The 24,060-nt window shown below is 52.5% G+C and overlaps 1 protein-coding gene across 2 annotated transcripts in view; it reads right to left on the bottom strand.

Annotated features, from left to right (window-relative positions):
• Window positions 1–24,060, bottom strand: part of SLC24A4 (solute carrier family 24 member 4) — a 172,195-nt gene that overhangs the window by 24,351 nt on the left and 123,784 nt on the right. Inside the window, exons 9-12 of one of the 2 annotated variants that reach the window (XM_081795984.1) lie at window positions 23,730–23,783; window positions 21,739–21,881; window positions 17,339–17,508; window positions 12,463–12,667 (exon numbers count right to left, since the gene is read on the bottom strand). In XM_081795984.1, coding sequence (XP_081652110.1) covers window positions 12,463–12,667; window positions 17,339–17,508; window positions 21,739–21,881; window positions 23,730–23,783 — 572 coding nt within the window. The remainder of the gene's footprint in view (window positions 1–12,462; window positions 12,668–17,338; window positions 17,509–21,738; window positions 21,882–23,729; window positions 23,784–24,060) is intronic. The other variant, XM_081795985.1, reaches the window with a different exon arrangement.

Raw genomic sequence — 24,060 nt, 5'->3', positions numbered from 1 at the left:
TATTTTCCTAGCACCATTTGAAGACTCTTCTTTCCCTCATCGATCTTGGCACTCTTATCAAAAATTACTTGACTTTAAAAGCATTGGGTGTATTTCAAGACTCTCAATTCTATTCCATTGATCTACACTTCTGCCCTTATTTTAGAACGAGTCTTGATTACATCTTCCTAGTAAATTTTTTTAAGTTTTTTTATTTTGAGGCAGTGAGAGTGCACAAATGGGAGAGGAGCAGAGAGAGAGAGGGAGAGAGAGAGAATCCCAAGCAGGCAATGCAGGGCTCGAACCCATGAACTGCAAGATCATGACCTGAGCTGAAACCAAGAGTCGGACACTTAACTAAGTACCTAGGCACCCCTGTGGTAAATTTTAAAATCAGGAAGTGTGAGTCCTTTAACTTTGTTCTTTTTCAAGATTGTTTTGGCTATTCAGGGTCTCTTGCATTCCCATATGAATTTTAGGATTAGCCCACCAATTTCTTGCAAAAAAAAAAAAAAAAAAAAAAAAGCGAGATGGGATTTTGATTGTTCAGGATATGAAGATCAATTTGGGGACTTATGTCATTTAAAATATTTTTTTAAATTATTAAATGTTTATTTTTGAGAGAGAGACAGAGAGCAGGGAAGGGACAGAGAGAGAGGGAAACACAGAATCTGAAGCAGGCTCCAGGCTCCAAGCTGTCAGCACAGAGCCCAATGTGGGGCTTGACCCCATGAACCATGAGATCATGACCTGAGCCAAAGTCAGATGCTCAACCGACTGAGCCACCCAGGCACCCCTCATTTAAAAGATTTTAAATCTTCCTATCCAGAACATGGAATTTAGATCGTTGAGGTCTTTCAATGATATTTTGTAGTTTTTAGTAAGCACTTCTTATGCTACCTTTGTTAAAGTTATTCCTAAGTATTTTATTCTGTTTGATGTGATTATAATGAAATTGTAATTTCACTTTCAGGTTAACGGCTACTGGACAGAAATACCACTAAAATGTGTACATTTCTCTTGCATCCTGCAAATTTACAGTTTTTTGGTGGATTCCTCAGGATTTTCTGTATGCAAGATATTATCTCTGAATAGTTTTACATTTCCTTTCTCATCTGGAGGCCTTTTATTTTTTTCTTGCCTGTTTGCCTGAATAAAGGCTCCAGCACAATGTCGGACAGAAGTAGTGAGAGTGACATCTTGGTTTTGGTTCCTGATCTGATGGGGAAAGCTTTCAGTCTTTTCACCATTAAGCACGATATTAGCCATGGGGTTTTTGTAGACGTCCTTTATCAAGTTAAGTGTTCTTCTATTCCCAAGTTTGTCACGTGTGTTTTTTTTTTTTCCCATCAAGAAAGGGTGTTGGATTTTCTCAAACGCTTTTTCTCTATGGAGATGATCATATGTTTTTCCTCTTCAACAATGTGGTGTCTTGTTTTTCATATGTTGAGCCAATCCTGCATTCCCAGCCTGAATTTCATTTTAACTCCATTTCATAAAGAGGAAAGCAAAGTTCCATGAAGGTTGCTAGACTGCCCCCAATCTCACGGAAAACTGGAGGCGGAGCCTCCCCAGCCAGCGACCTCCAGGCTGGCCTTTGTGGAGAGGCAGGGGGTGAAGGTGAAGCACGGTCAAGGCTAGATCAATCGACTGACCTCACCGTCACCCCAAATTCGTGTTGTGTCTTCACATCTTGGAGGTGGTTTGCATGCACACTCTCTCTGTTCTTCACAGCAACTTTTTGGGGGACATGCTTCCTACTTTACAGGTTAAGTACATTGAGGTTTGGTGAAATTCAGTGACGTGAGCATCTCAGAAAGCGAGAGGTAGTGCCAGGACTTGAAAGCAGATCTTCAAAGGTTAGATCCTCAGTCCTTTCTACTACATTGCTCGCCTGCCCTGAGTTCCCTGCTTTCAAGGCCTGGGGACGTCCTTTTGCTACCCACCAGCTGTCCATCTAGAGCCTTCAACTCTTAGCTCATGGTTGTGATCTAAACAGAAGAGTCCTCTGGAGAGGAAACCATTAAAGTTTTCTTATTCCTTGGGGTAAATGAACTTTAGAATCAATTTTTAGTTTTCAATACATTTTTATCCTTAGACTTAGACATTGCCCATATTTAGACTTGGCATTAAATTAACTGCTTTCTGGGGCACCTGGGTGGCTCAGTCAGTTGAATATCTGACTCTTGATTTTGGCTCAGGTCATGATCTCACGGTTCCTGAAATCGAGCCTCGCACAGGGCTCTGTGCTGACAGCATAGAGCCTGCTTAGGATTCTCCCCCCACCCCACCTTTCAAAATAAACAAACGTTAGAAATAAATGAATTGCTTGCTTTCTGAGGGGCACAGAAGCTCCATAATTAACTGAGGCTAGACTGCCAGGTTCAAATCCCAGCTATGGTATATGCTGTGCGAACTTGGAAAGTATTAAGCCTCTCTGCATCTTCAGTTTCCTCATCTGTAAAATGGGGAGAACCATGGTTCCTACCTCACAGCACTATGGAAAACTAAAAATGAGTCAACACAAGTGAGGTGTTTAGAATAACACCCGGTGCTGGGGGGCATCTGAGAGGCTCAATCAGTTAAGCATCTGACTTCAGCTCATGATCTCACGATTCAGAAGTTTGAGCCCCAAGACAGGCTGGAGCCTGGAGCCTGGTTCCAATTCTGCCCGTCCCTCCCTCACGTTCTCACTCTCTCAAAAAAAAAAAAAAAAAAAAAAAAACATATAAAAATAATAACACTCGTTGCCAAGTGAACACTAAACTTAGCTAACTATTGTTGATGTTAACAATTGTATTAACTTCCACTTAATTGAGTACGACTGCCAAGCACCGGGCTGGGTGTTTTTACAGAAAACAGGCTCAGAGAGCTACGGCAGCGTGCCAGAGGTCACACAGCTAAGAACTGACAGGCCCAGGATTCCGACACTGAAGCCTCTTATGACCCCGTCCTGACTTCTGGAGGGTGGGTTTTGATCTTGAGGGCACTAGAGGGTCGAGGAGAGGCCGCATGGGAAGCAAACGAGGTCAGGACCACAAGCAAGCTGATTTGCCACGCTGAGGCTTGGGAGGGAGGGGAAAAATGAAAGAGAGGATGAGGAAGTAAACACCAGGCTTCAGCAAAGTCAGAGGCAGGCCCCGTTGAGGGCTGACACAATGATGCAGGCAGGCTGGGCACACAGGGACCCAAAGCCCAGGAAGATGTACCTGGCAGCCCAGGGTGGAGGCCTTCCCCAAGGGAGCCACCTTGGCCTGGTCTCCGTCCCCCCCACCCCCCAACACCGGCACAGCCAGGGGACAGACGTGGTAACGGAGAAACGGGGTTGAGCTCCCTCGTCTGGTACAGACCCCCGGGCCCCCACCCCGGCCCTGTGGAGGCTCCACATCCAGCTCTGCGACTGGACGTAAAGGGGTCCCAGAGCCGGAAGGTCTGGGGTTGGTGTGCCAACATCCTCATTCTGAAGACCCCAAGTGAGGGCCAGCCCTGGACCCCACTTCAGGGATCTCAAGGCTTCCAGCAGAGAGGGGGGTTCTGTTCCCAGTCTCTGCTATGTGGCAGTGGGTGGACCCCCAGCCTCCACGAGCCTCCACGTCCCCCTCTGGGAGATGGTGGTAAGTCCTCGGCCTCACCCCCATCAAGGAAGCGTGGGGAGACCAAAGAAAAGCAGAATGTACGGAGCTCATTGCCCAGTCTCTGAGGGCCTCGTCTGAACTTGGAGGCCCTAGGAGAAGGAAACAGAGGCCGCGCTAATCCCAGAAACACCAAGAGAGTGCAGAACACTCGCTGGCCTGCCACCCCCCACCAGCACACCCTCTGGCCTTGAGCGTTTTGCACACTCTACAAGGACAGGGCAGGGCTGGTGGTTCCCAGTGTTTGAAAACCACACAGACCCAGCAGCCAGCCTCCTCCCTCCCCTTCCTTCCTGCTGCCCCTTACAGCTCAGGGCCGACATGCCACCTTAGCAGAAGGCCCTCTTGGCCCAAGTCAACAGTGGCACCAAAAGACGGCACTTTGGAGTCAGGCAGGCCTGGGTGCCGGCCTCACCTGTGGCACCCCCTCTTCCGTGTGCAGCTTCCTGAGCCCCAGTCCACTCATTCGGTAAATAGGGATGAACACCAACCACCAGCAGGGCTGCTGGGCAGTACCCTAAGTACTTAACATAAGGTGCTGAGCCCAGTGCTGGGGCCAGAGCAGCTGCCTGATGAAGCTAGAGGCTGGGGCCCCGCCCCTCCTCGGTCTCCCGGAGACAGAGCCATGCGCGTTCCTTGGCAGGTCCGGTCTGAGTCATCAGTAAACCCTGGGTTTACTGCTTTCCTCCCTGCTGCACTTTGGCTCTCGTGGAAGTGGACGTCCTGAGCCGGCCCTCCGCTCCCGTTCTAACCTCCCTCCGGTGTCTGCAGAGGTAGCTCCCTGACTCCCTTGCAGCTCCAGTCCCAGACTCAAAAGAGCTTCCGTCGTGTGAGAAGAGTGGAGGCGGGGCCAGGCTGCCTTCCTACTGCTTTAGAGGCACTCTGGTCAAGCAGGGCTCGGGGGATTACTGGGATTTGCTACAGGGTGTCCGTGCCCAGGCACTAGCTGTGTGGACATCAGAGACAGTCCGGAGGTCTGGCCATCGTCCCAGTGTCCAGTTCGTGTTGCTGTGGGAGCTGAGGCACAGCTGTGGCAGCGGCCTCCCGGTCCCTGGATCCCAGCTCTGATGGGAAGATCTTGAACTCAGCAGCTCTGTCACACCCTGGCTCCCCACCACCCTGATTCTGGTGTGGCGGCGGTGGGAGCTGGCTCAGTGGGTGGGCTCCATAGTCACGGCCGGTGTCCAGACTAGAGTGCCCTTCCCACGATCACGTAGGGCACCCTACAGCCACCATCTCCTGATAGCGCTAGAGGCAGCTGTCATGGGTCCGACGAGGGATGCCGGCGTGCATGTGCCCAGACCCTCCTGCTCAGGGCCACCCTTCTTAGGGGCCACCCAAGCCATGGTGGCAAGCACAGTAGACTGACCAGGGGTGGACATCTGACCTCTGGACCAATGGCATTCTCTCTCTCAGGACTGTGGAATTCAGATACAGCACCAGTGAGCTAAGTTAGGGGGGCTGGAACTGTCACGGGTCGGTCTGGGGTCTACGGGAGGCCACAGTCTGCCACGTGGGCAGTGAATTTGAGAAGGCCAGTCTGCAGGCAAGGAGAAGAGAGGCGCATGTGAAGAAACGAAGACAAGGGCCAGGAAGAATCCTGATATCCATTGAGGCCCCGAGTCCAGACCCGACATGTCTCCAACGGTTTCTGTGCTCTTGGGATCCACCACATATCTCTAAGTCCTTAATTAAAAAAAAAAAAAGGTTCCCTTTTTAGCGCAAGGGAGCCTGGTGGGCTTCATGTTGCTGGCATCTGCAGAGGCTTGGGGACCCCAGCAGCTGATGGGTCCTGGACCCCTTCACCTCCTACCTCCCAACTTGCTCTGCCCTGGCCTGGAGGCAGGGACATCACGGAGCAGATTCCTGGGCTGGAGCAGATGCCTGGATGTTTGGTTCCTTCTGCTCAAGACTGCCCCTTGGGGAAGCCCCTGCCCCTCTTTGGGACTCAGATTCCCATTTTGTAGGAGGAGGAGACAGGTCTTAAACTCCTAAGGTCCTTTTCAATCCCAGTATTCAGACACCATTTGTCACTAATCAGAGACCCGGAGGGAAATTACTTTCATTAGATTAAAAAAAAAAAACCAACCATTGAGACTCTTTCTCCAGTATGCTCTGTTATCTGTTTTTATAAACCACCCACTAGCCAGAAACTGAAAACATCCACATGACTAGCAACTGGCAGATAAATGTGGTAAATCCATACAATGGATCGTTCAGCCACTCAAAAGAACAAAGTGGTAGCACACGCAGCAACACGGATAAACCTTGAAACCACACTGAGTAGTAAAAAGCGGCCGGTCACAAAAGGCCACACGCTACATGATTCCATTCATATGAAAGGTCCAGAATAAATTCCAAAGGGACAGAGGAGTGGTTGCCAGGAGATGGGGGGATGGGGCAGGATTGCTAATGGGGAAAGGGGTTTCTCTTGGAGGTGGTACAGATATTCCGAAACGGACCGCAGTGATGGCTGCACAACTTTGTGAATATACTAAAAACCGCTCAACTGTATACTTTAAAGGTGTGAATCCTACGGTAAGTGACCGCTGTATCCATACGGCTGTTCTAGGGGGTGAAGGACACACGTCATCATGAGGAGCACGGAGCGATGGACAGAAGTGCTGAATCACTAGCTTATACACCTGAAACTAATATCACACTGTGCTAATTACACCGGAGATAAGATTTAGTTTTGTTTTTTTTTCCAACGCTTTTTATTTATTTTTGGGACAGAGAGAGAGACAGAGCATGAACGGGGGAGGGGCAGAGAGAGAGGGAGACACAGAATCGGAAGCAGGCTCCAGGCTCCGAGCCATCGGCCCAGAGCCCGACGCGGGGCTCGAACTCACGGACTGCGAGATCGTGACCTGGCTGAAGTCGGACGCTTAACCGACTGCGCCACCCAGGCGCCCCAAGAGATAAGATTTAAAAAGGATAAAGTTGTTACACTAAAAAGTCAAAAAACGCTCGGCCAGCGTTTGTTCTCATTGGGCTGTGAGGAGACCACCTCAGGGCTTCGCGGTGAAGGACACGGGCGCTCCTTTGAAGTCCTGACTCTGACTTACGAGACCATTTCTCTGGTGGCTCCTGAGACAGAGGCAAGAACAAGAGACTTTCCACCCTACAGAGCCGTGTCTCTGGGGGCCTGGAACAGATGGGAACCGTGCGCGGAATTTCACATGTAAATGAGCGCAAGGCAGAGCTCATTTCAAGGTAGAGCGGGTTTCTCTACCGCTTTCACAGATGCGCCAAGGGGCTCAGCAGCAAGAACGTGCCCATGGGTTTCTAGAGCTCCATTTCTGCAGCATGCCCCCCCCCCCCAAACAGGGTTTTAAAAGACTAAATAGACTGCTCTCCTCCCAGCCGGGACAGCTTGCTCAAGTGCCAACTAGAAGTGAGAAAGATGGGGTGGGTTGGGGAAGAGTAAGCCCTAAAAGCATCCCGAAACCTCCAGATCGCCTGTGCTGAGTTCTATATTGAAGGAAGAGAAGGTGCAGCCGTGCCATCCAAGGCCTGATGAGAGCATGTGAGGTCCCCAAAAGGCCCGTCATTCAGTTCGTTTCAACAGTTTCCTTGCCACAGATTATTTGGCAATTCGCTGGTTGGGCTACCGTGCCCCCCCCCCCCCCCCCCCCACCGAGTGCGTCTGGGGTCCGAATGCCACTGTGCAAATCCTGGCTCTGCCCCCTCCTCCTGAAGACCTTGAGCAACACAGCCTCTCTGTGCCTCGGTGTCTTCACATGGGAAATGGGGATGATAGCATGCACCTTCCCGGTTGTCGTGTGGACTCGACAGGCTAATACGTCAAGTGCCCTGCCGGGCCCACTGTAGCGCTCGGTGAGTTTTACCTCCTGTTACTGTTCCAGCACCAATCAAGGCCCGGGACTTCAGAAAGGCACACCTGTATCCTAGTCTCTCCACTGACAGGCGCTCGACTGCCTCGCAGGTCCAGGATACATACACACCTGAGGCCATTTGCTTGCTCTAGGACAGCTCTGGGGCTCATGGTCTGGGACTCTGCTGCCCAGGGGACCAGCCTGTGATGGTGTCCACAGCTCGAGAGGCAGAGGCTGGAAGAGGGCTCCCCACTTAATGGCTGTGTGGCTTGGGAAGTCGCACAGCCTCTCGGGGCCAGTCGCTTCACTTCTCTGTGCCTCTCGTTGCTTTGCAAAATGGAGAGAACTGTCCCCACCTCATGCGTTGTGAAGATTAAATCAAAGAAAACACACAGAAAGTTCTTAGAACAGGGCAGGGGACACAGAAGCCCCTTAAGAGCCTGGTTCCCTGACTTTGCACTCCATGCCTGACATCCAGCAAGTCCCCAGCGCTGTGAGAACAGTGGCCAGAGTCCCGGTATACAAGATGGGACTCCCTTCCCCTTTCGGGGGCAGAAGAAAGGCGTCCCGTTGGTCCACAGAGCAGGGGCCTCACAGACCACAAGTCAACCACAAACGGCCTGCACGATGGGCTTTCCCCGGACAGGCTGGGACTCACGGTCACCAGCTGGCAATTTCAGAGCAGTTCCCAGGCTGCAGGCCAGTTTCCATGGGAGAAAAAGCTTCTCTCCCCTTCCTCTTCCCCCAGCCAACAGGTGGCCTGGGAAGCTTGTTAACCAGCCTCCGCAGCCCGGAGTAGGAAGAACAAGGCTACATTTGATGTCAATATAACACTAGCAGCAGCTCAGGTGGGCACGAAGGCCGCCAGGTGGGCACCAGGGCCAGGCTGCTGCTGCCTGTCCCCGGCTCCAACCCACAAGCCCGGTGATCCCTCATGCGGGCGGCAGAGCCTGGGGGTCACAGACTGGGGCCCCTCCTCCACCTGTCAGCGGTGCGTTAAGGAATGCTTCCCGTAGTTAATTGCTTGGACTTACCCCACACAGCTATAAGCTCCTAAAGAACAGAGACCGTGGCTGTCCTGTTCCCACCTGCATCCCCAAAGCCCACAACTGTCTTGTACACAAATATCTACTGAAAAGAAACACTGTCTTATCTGCAAAGTGCCCAGAGCTGGGTTCCTGGCACACAGCAGGCTCAGGATGACCGCAACTCCAGGCCTCCAGGGATCCTGGCACCTGTGACCTTTCCAGAACATGGTCTGTAGTCCAAACAGGGAAAGATGAGAAAAGCTGGATATAACTCAGTTATAACTCAGTTAATGTAACTGAGGGACAGAGGTTTAGGGAGGCGAAACAGCTTCCCCAGGGCTACCTGCTGGTGAGTGGTAGAACCAGAACTTGAATCCAGGGCATCTGGATTCCAGAGCCTGCCTCCCAGGCTGCCCCTGATGACACAGAAGAGCTGTGAACAGAACCAGTGGGCCTCGATTTATTCCTGACACCGCAGCTAGGCTGGTTTCAAGGTGACCAGAGGAATGGCTTCTCCCTTCCTCCCATCCACACCCCTGCTTGCCCATGACCCCTTCCCGGGCCCAGCTTAGGAGCCCACTAGCTCCCTCTGCCCCTAAAGTGCCCTTGGGGCCGGCCCCCAGCCCCAGATCATTGTGAAGCTACCACCAGAGATGAACTGAAAACAAGGTGAGCGAGAGTGGGTGGCCGAAGGGCCTGGAGCCAGACGTGGGCTTTCCCAGAGGCTCTGGGCCCCACCAAGTTCCTACAAACCTCTGCCACACACGAGCCTCGTTTCTCCTTGCCAGCTGTACACACCTGGATGGGCAAAAGCCACAGAGCTCCCCTTCTATCCCCCACTCCTCAGAGGAGGCAGAAGTGAGGGCAAGAGGAGGAGCAGGAAGTACCTTGTGGTTTCCAAGGCAACACCCGGAAACACATCCATCCCTGGGGAAACAAAGGGGGAGAGAGCTTTCTGCAGGGACACAGGAAGCCAGGCTTGTTCCTGAGGGCTAGGACAGGCAAGCCCTGGCAGGAAGCTCCCTGCACTTGGCTCTGTCCCGAGCTGGGCCCTGGGGAATGTCCTGGAGCCTCTGGCTTGAGGAGGAAGGTGGGGCAACAGGAAGCCCTGGGCCACCAGGAAGGGCAGAGGTCCCTGCGGGAGGACTCACTGGGGCACAGAGCCCGGGAGCTCCCTGGTCCCCAGCCCTTGCAAGACAGCAGCATTTGAAGCCTCCTCCCCATCTCGCCCAGGACATGACCCGCCCAGACTCCTGCACAGGGAGCTAGATCCCATTCTCCGCAGTCACTTCTCTGAGAAGTGCCAGGACCCAGTACAAAAACAAGGAAGGGACAGCAGGCCTTGGGGTTCACCCCACCCAATCCTGCCAAACTCAAGGTTTTGAGGAAATGGAGAGGTGAGTGGTCCTTACATGTGGCTGCCTCAACAGCAGCTGTCAAGAAGGACATATCCCTTCTTTGGTTTCCTGCAGAGTCCTGGACGGTGGGCAACGTCCAGACAAGGATCCCCACGAAGTGGCCCATGAAGGGTGGTGGCTGTGGCCCATCAGGCCCCATATCTGCAAAACGGGGACTCTGTCACCCACCTCCTGGGACTGGAGAAGACAACTCATGGAACGGTAGCTCCTCCCCGGAAAGGCTGGCTGGACCTCGGCTGCCTCTCCCTCCTTGTGACCACATCCTAGCCCCCAGTGCATCTGGTCCCCAGCCCCTGAAGAACTGAAACCCAGGGGTGCCTGCAGCCCCGAGGCCCTGGGCTTGCCCTGTGTGGATGTGGGAGAGGAAGTGGCCTGGTAGTGTTACGATGCAGGGCTGTGTGGGAGTAGCTGGGGTTCCAGACTCCGGGCCTATGCCTGGACCTCTTATGAACACAGAAGTGAAAAATTCTAGGTGGGGCAGGGCCCTGTCCCGCTTCATTGGACTTGGAGCAGATTCTGCTCCTGGTGGACACACTGCTCTCCCGGGATCCTGCCCCATGAGGTCTTCTCTCCTGCAGTGTGTCCGAACAGGTAATCAGATACAGGTTCCCAGGATCTGGAGAATCCTATATTCTTTCAGCACCCCCACACCCAGCCCCAGGGGCCAAGCTCCCGCCCAAGCACAGCGTGACCCACAGGCCACAAGACAAGCCGCTTGAGTACAGCCCTTGCTCCCCCAGAGTCTTCCAGCAGGTGGGTGGACGTGTCAGGGACGTTTGAGACCCGGTTCCCCTCAGCCTTCTGGTCGGCAGAGGAACACCTGGGGAGGCCTGACCCCCAGGGATGGGCCCCTCTGCGACCTCAGTGACGGAAAAACATTTCACTTTCCCGGTCTGCCCTTAATGTGAAAGAAGGCTGGGAGGTACTGACCAAGAGCATCAATTTCTAATCTGGCCAGGTCCCACGAATCCCCCAGAGAAGGCTTGAAAATGCTGATTCCCAGGTCCCATGCCAGGCTTTGAAATGTCTGTGTTTTAGAACCAGACCCCGAATTTTGGGAAGAGACCCTGGGAAGCTGTGATCGGCATACCCTGGAGACACTCATCGAGTAACTCCGAGGCAGCCCTGTGAGCCCAAAGGGCTCTATTTTCAAGATAAACGAGGGGGCATCTGGGGGGCTCAGCTGGTTAAGCATCTGGCTTTGGCCCAGGTCATGATCTCACGGTTCGTGAGCTGCAGCCCCACGTCGGGCTCTGTGCTGACAGCTCAGAGCCTAGAGCCTGCTTCGGATTCTGTGTCTCTCTCCCTCTGCCCTTTCCCTGCTCACACTGTCTGTCTGTCTGTCTCTCTCTCTCTCTCTCAAAAAAGAGAAAAGATAAACCACAGTGGCAGAGTATTGCAGCTGGGTAGGCCCAAGCCATCTACCTGGGGGCAAGAGTCATCCCAGAAAATGGGGATGAGGGACTGGACAGCCTCTCTCTCCACAGAGCCACCTCCCAAATTAGGTGCCCTGTGAGCCTGATGTTAAACACAGAATTCTTTTCAGAAAAACATCAAGTTCTGGACAAAAAAAAAAAAAAAAAAGGAATTCTTCCGCCTTTCAGAATGACCAGATGCCAAGATAAAAACTCCAAGGTGGGGGGGGGGGGGGGGGCTTTGTCTCCTATTTAGGACTTGAAGAAAGTTGGCTAAAGATAAAGGTGCCCCGGGCGGGTTTGGGGCTCCTCTTGTATGTGAACTCACTGGAAAGACAGCTGCCAATCACCTACCGTGTGTCAGGCATGAGCAAAACAGACAAAGATCCCTGCCTTTGCGGAGGGGACGTTTAAACAGAGACCCGAAGAAGGTGAGGGAGCAAGCCCTACGGACCACGAGGGAGCGTGCATTCTGGCGACGGGCAAGTGCAAAGGTCCTGAGGTAGGGCATATGTGGTATGTTCTAAGAAGGATGGTGAGGAGGCCGGTGTGGCTGGAGCAGAGGGCACAAGAAGAAGAGCAGGAGGTCAGGTCAGCAAGGAGCTGACAGTCAGAGGACACTAACTTCACAGATCACACCTCAGTGAGGTGAAAAATGCTGAGGGCTTAGGGCAGGGTGGTGGCCTGATCTGACCTATTTACGAGCAGGAGATGTCAGATGTATAAGGTATAACTGTGTAGGGTGTAATTTGTGGCCTTAGAATGTCCTGTCCCAGCAAATGTAGGGTTGGAGAGTCTGAGCAGGTCCATAAAGACAACAGTGCTGGCTGCTTTTTCTTACTGCAAAAGAAAGACCAGTTGCCCTGGGCATTTAAGTGCAGTCACTGGGGGTTCCTGGTACCCCTCCCTGCTCCGTGTCTCCAGCCGACGTGCTCTGTGGCACACAGGCTCCCCTACACCGGGCGTGCCTGCGTCTCACTGCAGCTCTAATCCATCAATACTTAGGACATATTTATCAAGTGTCTCCAAAGAATCCCGGTGACCTAATGTCGACCCTTCACACCAGCCCCGCCCCCACCTCTCCTCATGGGTCCGGGCCTCCCTCCTGAAGACCACAGCTTAGCCCGAGGGCCCTGCACCCCAGGACTCACCGGGCACGGAGAAGGGGGACAGGAAGGCAGCCTCAATGGGCTCGGGCTCTGGGGGTGGCGGTGGGGGTGGGGGTTGCTGCTCCTGTTGCCGCTGAGGGTCCTCAGGGTTTTCCACGGGAACGTTCCCATTCTCGATATTTTCGTGTCTCCCGTTCTGAAGCGGCTTGCTGCTCACACCGTTTGCCGAGTTGATCAGTCTCTGCCTCTGTGTGGACAGGAGGCAAGTGAGACGCCAAGACATGTTACAGAGTATCGCACCGTGGCTTTGCTCCTTACAAGCACACAGCCCTTCCAGGTTTCTGGAACACACTCCTGGAGGCCAGTTTGCCTGGGAACTGGCCCAAGAACCTTGGAATCCATCTAAGTTCGCTCATTTCCATTTGCGGTGCTCATTCCAGCTCCTCCGGTGGGCACTTACAAGCTGCCTGAAGACGGTCACAGGGAAAGCCTGCATCATTGCTTTTAATTTTTAAAATGTGTAGTGTGCATAAAGTACACTTCTATGAAGCGTAGAGCTCGATGATGTGCTACATCAAGAAGTAGAACATTTCCAGCCCCTCAGAAGACTCCCTCAGGCACCTCCCTGGTTCATATGCCCCTTTATGTGTAACCACTCTGACTTTTTACAAACATCGGTTAGCTGTTCCTGAACTTCGTATAAATGGATTCAAATAATATGCATTATGCTGTGTCTGGCTTCTCTCACTCAATATCTGTGAAATGCATCCACGGCGTCGCACGACTCGGCAACTTAACTATTTTTCACGGCTGTAGAGTAATACGTTGCATAACCCGCAATGCATCCTTTGCCTACTGAAGGGCACTGGGCTGTTTCCCTTCTTTGGTTATTATGAACAATGTTACCGTGAACGTTTGTGCACTTCTGGACACACGCACTCATTTCCCTTGGGTATTGAGGAGTGGCAATTCTAGGCCACGTAGCAGGCGCGTGGTGAACCATTTCGCACTCGAATCAGCAACGGATTGGAATTTCAATGGCTTCCCATCCTTGTTAACACCTGACACTGGCAGTCCTTCTATTTAGTTTTTTAAGTTTATTATTTTGAGAAAGCGTGTGTGCGCCAGTTGGGGAGGGGGAGAGAGAGAGAGAGGAAGAGAAAGAGAATCCCACCCACCTGTCCCTTTCCCTGCCCCATCTCGTAGTGACTGGCAAAGCCCGCCCGCCTCCTTTCCACCCAAGCAGAAGCCTGGCTTCCTCACCAAGTCCATGGGCTTCTATAAGCCAGGGAAAGGCAGAAGCCACATTTTAAGACATCAATAGGTTTCACTTTGCAAGGAATCTGCCTTCCTGTGCACACTTCCCCTTTGTCCGGCTCTGATTACAAACACCAGTGGGTCCGTCTGAATGAGGCCTTGGGGGTAAGGACTGTCACACAGTGGACACTTATATACCTCTCCCCATTCTTCACCAGGAAACAAAGAGTCAGTGAATGTGTCCCCCAAGGCACTATTCTCTTCCTGTGTGTCCAACGCCTATCCTCATGGTTACCGGAAGTAAAGATATCGTTATGAAAATAGACACATGTTATTTCTCTTAAAGAAAAAAAAAAAAAAAAAAGAGGAATTGACCATTTATCTGTCTTCATGTTGGTTTTAGGCAGGGGCTCCTAAATCATGAAGTCTAGGGTGGGGTGAAGATTTTAAAATTCTTTTCTTACAAGTGTATCCATAACACTTAGCATACTGAAAAGAGCAAAGAGATCTATGCCTGTGACTTAAGCCCACATATGCAGACACAGTGTTTTGCTACCTGTGTAACAAACCCAAGTAGCATCCGAAGACCGGTCATCCCTGTAGTTAAAAACAAAAACCTACCTGTGCAAGGACAGAATTGTAAAGAGGGAGGGAGGCACGACTTAATGGCAACATGAATGGCAGAAATGTGAAGAGGTCATGATTCTAGCTTAATAGGAACCAACAGAGAATTGTACCTGGAGAACTACCTAAAGCTACCTAAGGTTGTATTAAAAGAGGCACAGATTGTAACACAAAGGAGGTGATGGATCCCCATGCTGCAAGAGCCAAACTGGAAGATGGTGAGGACTGGAACCCTGTTACATCAGGGAGGGTATGAGGTTCCAAGGATGTTTAGATTCAAGGAGAAAATCGGGGGGTGGCAACTACTTCCTGATGTTCCAGGGGCTGCCACGTGGAAGAGGCCATTAAAAGCAACCCAAGCAGGCACTATTATAGAGGGAATAAAGATATAGAAAGAAGGGGCAGAGGAGGTGCCCCTCATGATCTATGCAGTCCCACTTACATAGTCTAGACTCAGGTTTGGGTGGGAAATTCCCGTTCTACCCTCATCTTAGTGGTGTGGCTTTGGGCAAATTAGTTTGCCTCTCTGATAAATTGGAAGTAGCATCTTCGGATGGTAAGAGGATTAATGCTGAAACGCAGGTAAAACATCCTGCACCTGCCTGGCACTCAGCAGATGCTCAGGAAATTACAGCTAGATGCACCAGCTCAAAGAGACCAGCACCCAGGTGGGAGACGGATTCATGAGGCAGGGGAAACTGAGGATGGGTGAAATTCTGTGCCCCTCGGCAACTCACTGCAGTGGCCACAGGGGAAGACAGTCAGGTGTAGCCTCGGAGTAAAGGAAAGCCATACCTCTCACACGTTCCCCCAAACATCCCCCCGCTGCCCCCAAACACCCCCCACCCACCCCGTGCAAGAACCCTCTCAGCTGCTCTGCCCTCTCTTGATGAACAAATGAGGGCATCTGTCCCACAAGTACTAGACTCTACCATGGATTAACTGCAGCTTTACAAACAGCTCTAACACTCTGGAATTAAAATAACTGAACATTTGAATGAGACCAAGGGTCTCAAGAAACAACTTTGAATCTGGGCATTTGGGTTTCCCACTCCCATTGCCTGATGCACTGATCCCAAGATACTGGTTAGCCTCCAGGCAGAGTTGTGTGTCACTGAAATTTTTAGTGCTGTAAGCCTTCTGCCAAACATCCTCAGTTAGAGAAACTGAGGCCCAGGAATTTAAGTCAGTTAGTGGCTAATGTGAGATTAAAACTCAGTTTCCAGGGGCGCCTGGGTGGCTCAGTTGGCTGTGTCCGACTTTGGCTCAGGTCGTGATCGATCTCACAGTTCATGAGTTCAAGCCCCACATCCGCTGCTGTCAGCGCAGAGCCTGCTTCGGATCCTGTTTTTCCCCCCCGCCCCCCTCTGCCCCTCCCCTAAGTGCACTCTCTCAAAAATAAACATTAAAAATAAAACAAAATTATCTCAATTTCCTCTACTAGCCTGGCCTTTCTGGCTCCCAGTGCTGCCTTCCAGGGAAGTCAATCCCAACCCGGGAGGGTGGGGGGGAGCAAGATTTTCCCAGCAGCCTGAAGAAACATCTGGGGGCAGGACAGTATTTTCCCAGCTCATCAAAACCCCCATTAATTCCCTGGTGTTTATCCCATGAAAAAGATACTATATACCCAAATCCTTCAGAGTGGTCCCTATCCCCACTCAATGGGTACAATTATCATGCTCAAGAAAAACAGCCAGAATTCAGTAAAATTTCATTGATTCATATTTTACTGATTTGAATCAAAAAAATGATTCAGAATGATCCAAAATCTGCAATGTTTCTTTTTTTTAATTTTATTTAAGTTTACTTATTTATTTAGTTTGAGAAAGAGAGCAGGAGCTGGGGAGGGGCATAGCAAGAGGGAGAGAGAATCCCACACAGGCTCCACACTGTCAGCACAGAGCCCGACATGGGGCTCGAACCCACAAACTCAGAGATCGTGACCCGAACTAATGAGTCAAGTGCTTAACTGCCTGAGCCGCCTGGCACCCCCGCACTCTCTTTCTTTTTTTTTTTTTTTTTTTTTTTTTTTTTAAATTTTTTTTAACGTTTATTCATTTTTGAGACAGACAGAGTATGAACAGGGGAGGAGCAGAGAGAGAGGGAGACACAGAATCTGAAACAGGCTCCAGGCTCTGAGCTGTCAGCACAGAGCCCGACGCGGGGCTCGAACTCACGGACGGTGAGATCATGACCTGAGCTGAAGTCGGACGCTTAACCGACCAAGCCACCCAGGCGCCCCCCCCGCACTCTCTTTCTTAATACACCTTCCACACGGGGGACATAGGAATCCACATACGAATCCAGAAGTGTTCAAAGTACAGATCCTTTAAGTCCTGCGTGATATCATTCCTGCATACACCTGAGGTGCTAACTACCGATTATTAGCTATCAAAGTTTCAAGCTCTCTGATAACTACCTGGGTCTGAGGGTTAAAGACTCACAACTCCAATATGCACATGCACGTACGTGGCAAAGACCGAACAAGCTGGGGAGCAATTAGAACCCCGCATCTTTGCTACGCTGTTTGTATATTATATGGCATTAAAACTTTTTTGTTTTTCCCAATGAAAAAGAGGGCACAAAATTCAAGCGGCCCATCAGGGTGTAGAGTGAAAAAGGCAGTTTCCAGAGGTAACTGCCATCCACCTCTGTTCTTGGTTTTCTTCTAGAGTTGTAGCATCTGTAGAGAACAGGTATGTGTTCACCTTTTTTTTTTGTTCTAAGTGACACTTTAAAGACACAATCCATACTTCTGACTGGCCTTTCTCCAATTAGCTTTACTGGAGCGCGTCACAAAATACTCCGCGGACATCGTGGAAATGGTACTCGATTGCGGCCTGCCTTAACACACCTCTGGATCCGATCGTTTGCTGCCCGTAGGGAATGTTTGCTCCTCCTTCCTTCAACAGGTGCAGCAATAAAGGACATCCTGGTGGCCCTAACAGCAGGAAGCGCCCTGATAAGCCAGGGCCTCCTCAAAGCGCAACGCATCACCCCAGGATACTCACTCTCAACGCCCTTTACGCAAACGTACCTCATTAATTATGATCCTACTGGCCATCCGTAGTCGCGTCCTGGGCCCAAACTTATTGGTGATCATGATGCGTAAGCCCGCCTCCGGGAAGCTGAACTTGGGAGGGCTGGAACTCATGACCTCATCCACCATCACCACCGCGTTTTTGCTGTACTGTGGCTCCTCCTTCACTATATTGAGCACAATGCCACAATTAGTGCTGACATCTCCCTAAGGATAACACCCCAGCACTGAGCTCATGACTTCCCCTCACGCTGCAGACCTCCTTGGGCTCTGAGCCCCGCACCCGCTGGGGAGGCTGACTTAGTCTTAGTGGACCACCAGCCGACGTGGGCTATTCGCGGGGCCCCGTGGTCCCTTGCTACAGGACTCTTTATGAGCAGACACTCCACATCCAGCCCCGCTGCCAGATGATGCCCCCTCTCTCTGGGGCCCCTCTTGGCCAAGTGCGGGGTCTTCTGGCTCCTCATCTAAGCCTCCCTGGGAAGCCCATCTATAATTCAGACAGGGTCCCTCCCACCCTGTGACTGTGAGGGGACCTTTCTTACCCTCTGTTGACAGAGGCTCAGAGGAAACTTTAGAGACTGACAAGGTCCCTCTAGGATGGAAAATGCTAGAAAGCATCACACGGCACTGGCTCTAAACTTCCCACAAGGCCACCTGCTGTTCCAACAACCATCCCCACCTGGTAGAGAAGGATACATCTAACTTTGCTCTCCCTGAGGCCGGCAATGAGGGCAAAGATATGGCTCATGGGCCCTGAACGAGGCAAGGGAGACCCAAGAGGACAGCAGACTTGCTGAAGGCTCACAGTGAACTGCTAGCCAAATCCAGGGTCTCCAGTAAAACGGACACCCTCCAGCAGGGAGGCAGCTCTCTCTGACCCTTTGCTTCCCCCTCATAAGGCTGAAGAATAAATCTCTCCAGGCCTCAGGCCTCTTCCTTGCCACCTTCACAGACACGCTCAGGGCTGGAATCCTGAGGGATTGGACCTCTAACTCCTGAGCCCTGGAGGAGCCAGTCATGAGACCACTCTGGAACACAGCACACAGAAGCAGGTGGAGTTTTCCCCTCTGCACCGGTCACCAGCTCCCGGTGAGGGTCCCTTCTGGGCAGGAGTCGTCAAGAGCAAATCCTCGCCAGAGTTAATGGCACAGACACGAACAAGTGCACACCAGACATGCACACTCTCCCCAAACAGGCAGCAAGGCTCAGCAGACAGGAGGCGTGTGGGTTAGAAACAAAGCCAGGGAGGACCATGCATTTGTCGGAGACAGACACTAACCTCCAGTGAGGCTTGCGCTGAGGTCACGGTTGGTTGGTTGGTTTTTGTAATGCACGTGTTATCGCTTGGATGAAAGCAGATTACTTACAATTTAGAAGAAGAGAGTTAAGGAGACAAAGGCCAAGAGAGATTGCCAGAGGTGATTAGCTTGCAGTGGATGCCAAGAGCCGGGGGGGCAGCATTCTTGATGGTGGCCAGGGGGTTATTTGAAGGAGTTAGTAGAAGGGTTCCTGCTACAGGGGGCTTCAATGCTCAGGGTCCCCGGCTTTGGGGATGGCCCCTCTCCCAGCCGATTTCCCTGGCTCTGTCCCACTCTGAGGAGCAGGAGCCTCTGGGCCCACCACCCCTCGCAGCTGTAGGAAAGCCTGAATCCCTCCCTCCTTGGGAGACTGCAGGCTCCAGGCTCCGTCCAGGTCCATTCTAGAACGAGCCCTGACACAGGCATCCCCGGGCAGGGGCAGGGGGCACTGGGCTCAGAAGGAGGGAGCCTATGGAGTTTTAGAAAAACCCAAACATCCGAACAAAAAATGAAGCTGGAGAATGTTATCCCCCTCCCGCCGCTCCCCACCCCCCCCCCCCCCGCCCCGTCCACCGCCCCTCCCCCCCTGCAAAAAAGAGAAAGCTGGCCCGAGATGATCTGGTGAACTGAACCATATGACCTTTAAGAACATCTAAGTATATAAAGGCATTTTGCAAGAGTGGTAGTAACAAGGCCAAAAACCTGTCAAGAGGTTGGGTTAAAAATGTTGATTTGATACAGGAAGTGCCGAAACCGGTAACAGGAAAGCCAGAGCCGTGTGCGCATGCGTGGGCTCTAGACAAACTCTACCGGCCAGCAATCTTGGACTTCCTTGGGAGGGTGGGTAGAGGGGGAGCTGCCTGCAGGCCGAGGACCAGGGAGGCGAGTGCTCTCCGCATTGGGAAGATTCCCAGCAACACTGGTTGAAAAGGCCAACTCCTGAAGCCCCTTTCTCAGCCCCTGCAGGGTTCCTGGGGACTTCTTGCTCCTGCGTCAGTCCATTTGAGGGGGCATTGCCCTGCAGTGACTCACACACAGAGTCCTCCGCCAGCCGGGCTACGAAATCCCTAAGGCTGCATCTCTGGGATCCCTTCTCTCCAATTCCAGGCCTGCACCTTTTTCTCCTTGGTCTTTATCTAAACACCTTCCCTCTCCCCCCCCCCCGATCAAAGTTGGAAGGAGGCCTATCTTCTTCCTTGCCCTGTGTTTTGGGGGTGGGGTGGGGGAGCAGTCCTGTGTCTAATCTTACAATTTTCTAGAAATTATCTTGGACTCAGATATTTGGGGGGAAATAATAAACTTGCGGGGAAGGTCCTACTGCCCTGGGTACAAAAGGAACGGAGACAGAGCCATGACAGAGGTCCAGAAAAGGCCCCAGGAGGGCCGCGGCCTCACAGCAGTCCCCACTGCCCTGAACAGGGAAGTGGCTGAGGCACCCGCTATATTGCATGTGACATAGGTTTCCCATAGGACACTGGGGAGAGGTGTCCTCCCTCCCCCACACAGGTGGAAGGTAGCTCTGGGGACTGGCACCTGAAGAACTGGGCTTCTTCTGCAGACCTGAATGACCCACCACCTGGAATCTCTCTTCTTTGCCATGAAGGTGCAGAGGGCCCAGGAGCACTAAATCTCTGTGTGCGGGACCCGGCAGAAATCAGCCTCTGTCCTGAGACGCTGTGTGTGTGTGTGTGTGTGTGTGTGTGTGTGTGTGTGTGTGTGTGTGTGTGGCGGGGGGGGGGGGGATCTGTAACAGGGACCTCAGAGCCACTGTATCTGCAGAGCTAAAATGCAAACCAGCAGCCACATCCGTCCCTCCCCTCTGAGAAGGTTGTCCTGGAAACGGGATCCCCCCTCCGGTAGGCTGCTCCACATTTACGCAACAGGAAACACAGACACAGCCCCGGGCTCCAGGCTGGACACTGGTACCTTCTCCCCAGGGGCTTTCTTTAGAAAGCCTTCTCCCATAGGAGAGATTCATTCCTCCCTCACCTGCAACAGGTGTCTTCCCCAGGGGGTCCCCTGAGACGGGACAGAACAAACTTGCCTGAAGTCCAGGGGAAGGGGCACTACCCAGATCCACCCGGGAGTAAGGACTAGCAAGGGGGCCAACGAGTACAGACTTCAGCCCCCACACGTCCCAGACATGAGCAAACAGGTCCCCAGGGCTACCTGGCCCGTCACAGACACCACGCAGGAGTTAAAGTGGCCTGAAAGAGGACGTGACTTGTCCGGGGGCACGGGAGAGAGACCCTCAGGTGGCCAGTCCACCTGGCATGCTGGTTAAGAAGGACTGGAGATGCCAGCCCAATCTGTTTTCCCATGTCCTCATTACCAGAGTCCATTCAGGCCCTAACGCTCGCTGGGCTCACAGAATGGAGATGCTCCAGTCTTGCTGGCAGGTGGCCCCACAGACAGATCCCTTAGTAACCGGTAGATGAAGATGTGGCTTCCGAAGTGGGAGCCAGGTGGGCCTAGAGGACCAGGGGAGCTCGGCAGGGACCACAGGGGCTGGCTCCCGAGGCCCAGAACCCCAGACAGCGGGGCCAAAGAGCAGCTGAGGAGGCAAGGCTGCTGCGCCCCGGGGCAGGGCTCCCAGGCAGGGCTCTGTAGGGCCCACTAGGCATTCCCGCTCTGCTCCAAGGCTGTCCTCCATAGCCTCGCTGTTGCTCTGGGCGACGAGCCAGAGGTCCCTCCAGAGCAGAGTCCTCCCCCTGAACTGGGCCTGGCGTGTGGGAAATCACAGGGAGGCCTGAGTCTGCTCTGTCACCCCAAGTCATCAGCCTCCTGCCACCACCTTTCCCAGGGATTGGGGAGGTAATTCACCGCATTTCAAAAAAGCCCAGCAGGCCTGGAGCCTCCTTCAGGCTCCAAAAGTCCCCAGGGTGTGAAGGTTTGACTTTGTCTGTCCTTCTCCCTTCTGTGCAAATGTAAATCTGAGCCACACCTCATTGAGGGCCCTGGGACCCAAAGTAAGAGAGTGACAATTTAGAGGGAAGGTGTGTGTGTGTGTGTGTGTGTGTGTGTGTGTGTGCAGGAAAGAGCATGGGAGAGAAGCTTTGGTGACACTTTTGGCCACTCCTGTCTGCTCAGCCTTACCTTGCCCCAGCAATGGCAGGGAGGGGTCATCAGAGCTACTATCACAGTAATCATTACCATCCTCCAGCTCACTGCTGACCGTGTTGCCATTTGCAATGGTCTTTTGTTTGATGGTGAAAAAGGCCTGCATTTTCACATTGTACCTGGAAGCGAAGGCAGGAGGTCAGAGCCGCGGGAGACACCTGGCAGGAGTGGGGGGGGGGGGGCCCGCCGCCCGCCTCCCCTGTGCACACACAGTCACACCCGGCCCCGGGAGTGTCCGGGGGCAAGGGGGAGCCGAAGGCTTTCATCTGAGCTGACAGTCCCGACAGGACCCCTAGAATAACGCGTAGTCGGAGGGCTTGCTCCACGGAGCTGTCAGTGGCCTCCTGGGGGCGTAAGGAATCTTCAGTTCCAAGATATGACTGACACCATACTGACGTCCAAAGCTTGTCCTCATAAGAGAAGTTCAGGTTAGCCTGAAGGACAGGCTCCAAAGAGGTGTCACCAGGCTGTCCTCCGAACAGCCTCGAGTCCCACTCCTATAGGCTGCCCGGCGGGCCATCCCTGAATCACTCACAGCCAGGCCCAGAGAAAACACTGTCTCCGTCTGAGACCCCAGGCTTCCCTGCCTCACTGGAAGGCGCTCAGAGAGGAGTTCACCTGAGGACAAGCCTCCTTCACTGGGCAGTTTATCACCCGTTTTCACAACACATTATAAATGTTTGATATAAACGTGGAGATTCATAATGTCGTAAAGCTCAGTGTTGTTTTTAATTATTTCTGGAGGTGTGAACAAGAAGGTAAAACCTGAAGATGATGATTCAGCTCCTGGGTAGTTTTTCCTTTTTTTTTTTTTTTTAATGTGGCAAAACATATGCAACATCAAATTTGCTACTTTAACTTTTTCTATTTTTAAGCATACAATTCACTGCCATTCATCACACTCACAATGTTGGGTAACCATCACATCACCATTATTTACTTCCAAAAACGGTTTCAGCATCTCCAACAATTCTGTGCCCGTTAATCAATTAGTAATCACTCCCTCCCCCACACCCCTGGTAATCTCGAATTTACTCTCTCTCTGAATTGGGACTCTCCTAGGGTACCTCGCAGAAGTGGAATCATCCAATATTTGTCCTCCTGTGACTGGCTCCTCTCACTTAGCATGTTTTTAAGGCTCATCCACGTTGTTGCATGTGACACCATTTCCTCCCTTTTTTATGGCTGAATGATATTCCTCACGGACAGTTCTGAGAGCACTCTGACCCAGGCAGCTTCAAAGGGCCACAAAAGCATCGCACAGCCTGGGACCCAGTGTCTGCATTTTCGTTGCTGTGAGTGGTGTCCCCAGTTGTGCAAGGCAGCGGCCATGACAGATGGCACTGGATAAAGCCTGGAGCAGAAGTGAGGCCGCCCGGCTCTTCAAAAAAGAGCGGTGTGAGGGGCGCCTGGGTGGCTCAGTCAGTTAAGCGGCCTACTTCGGCTCAGGTCATGATCTCGCGGTCCGTGAGTTCGAGCCCCACGTCAGGCTCTGTGCTGACAGCTTGGAGCCTGTTTCAGATTCTGTGTCTCCCTCTCTCTCTGACCCTCCCCCGTTCATGCTCTGTCTCTCTCTGTCTCAAAAATAAATAAACGTTAAAAAAAAAAAAAAAAAAAAAAAAGAGCGGTGTGAAACTATCAGGAGATTTACAGTGACAGCGGAAAAGAGCGGCTACTTGGGCACGGAGAAATCAGCACGGGGCAGGAAGAGGGCTTGCTTGCTACCTGTTTGCGAGCAGCCTCATCTGCAACCCACCAGCTGCGACTCCCCCTGCCCGGGTTTGCACAGCACCCCAAAACAGTATCTGAACACCTCACCCCAGAGGGGCATCCTCCAGAGAAGCGGGCAGGCTGGAAGTCACTGGGAGGTCTATCAGTTAGTTTTGTCTGGGCTCTAACAAAAGGCCAGAGCAGGAAACGGAGTAAGGCGTCAGACTGCCCCGGAGAAGGAGACAGAAGGTACTTACTTCATGATCAGAATGTAAAACACGTACAAGATGATGAGCACCAGGCCTTCCCACCTCAAAGAGAGAAAGGAGACTGGTTAGGGCTGGGGAGGCCTGCAGCACTGACACCTGGGGGTGACTGGCAGAGGGGGCGGGGAGGGGGCGGGGAGGGGGCAGGGCCGGAAGTCCTATGATCCTGCCTGGCCCCGGAGCCCGGCCCAGAACTCCGGCATCCAGGGGAGTCTTCCCCAGCCTGTCCTACAATCTGAAGCCCTCTTGGGGACACAGAAAGCTGATGGTGGGCTCTTAACTACAGGGGGCCTGCAGGGCTCAGGCAGAGTCCCATCAGCTA

This window comes from Panthera onca, chromosome B3 (assembly GCF_046562875.1).
Source record: "Panthera onca isolate mPanOnc1 chromosome B3, mPanOnc1 haplotype 2, whole genome shotgun sequence".
In the NCBI taxonomy this organism is placed as follows: Eukaryota; Metazoa; Chordata; class Mammalia; order Carnivora; family Felidae; genus Panthera; species Panthera onca.
This window is presented reverse-complemented; position numbering and strand designations above follow the sequence as displayed.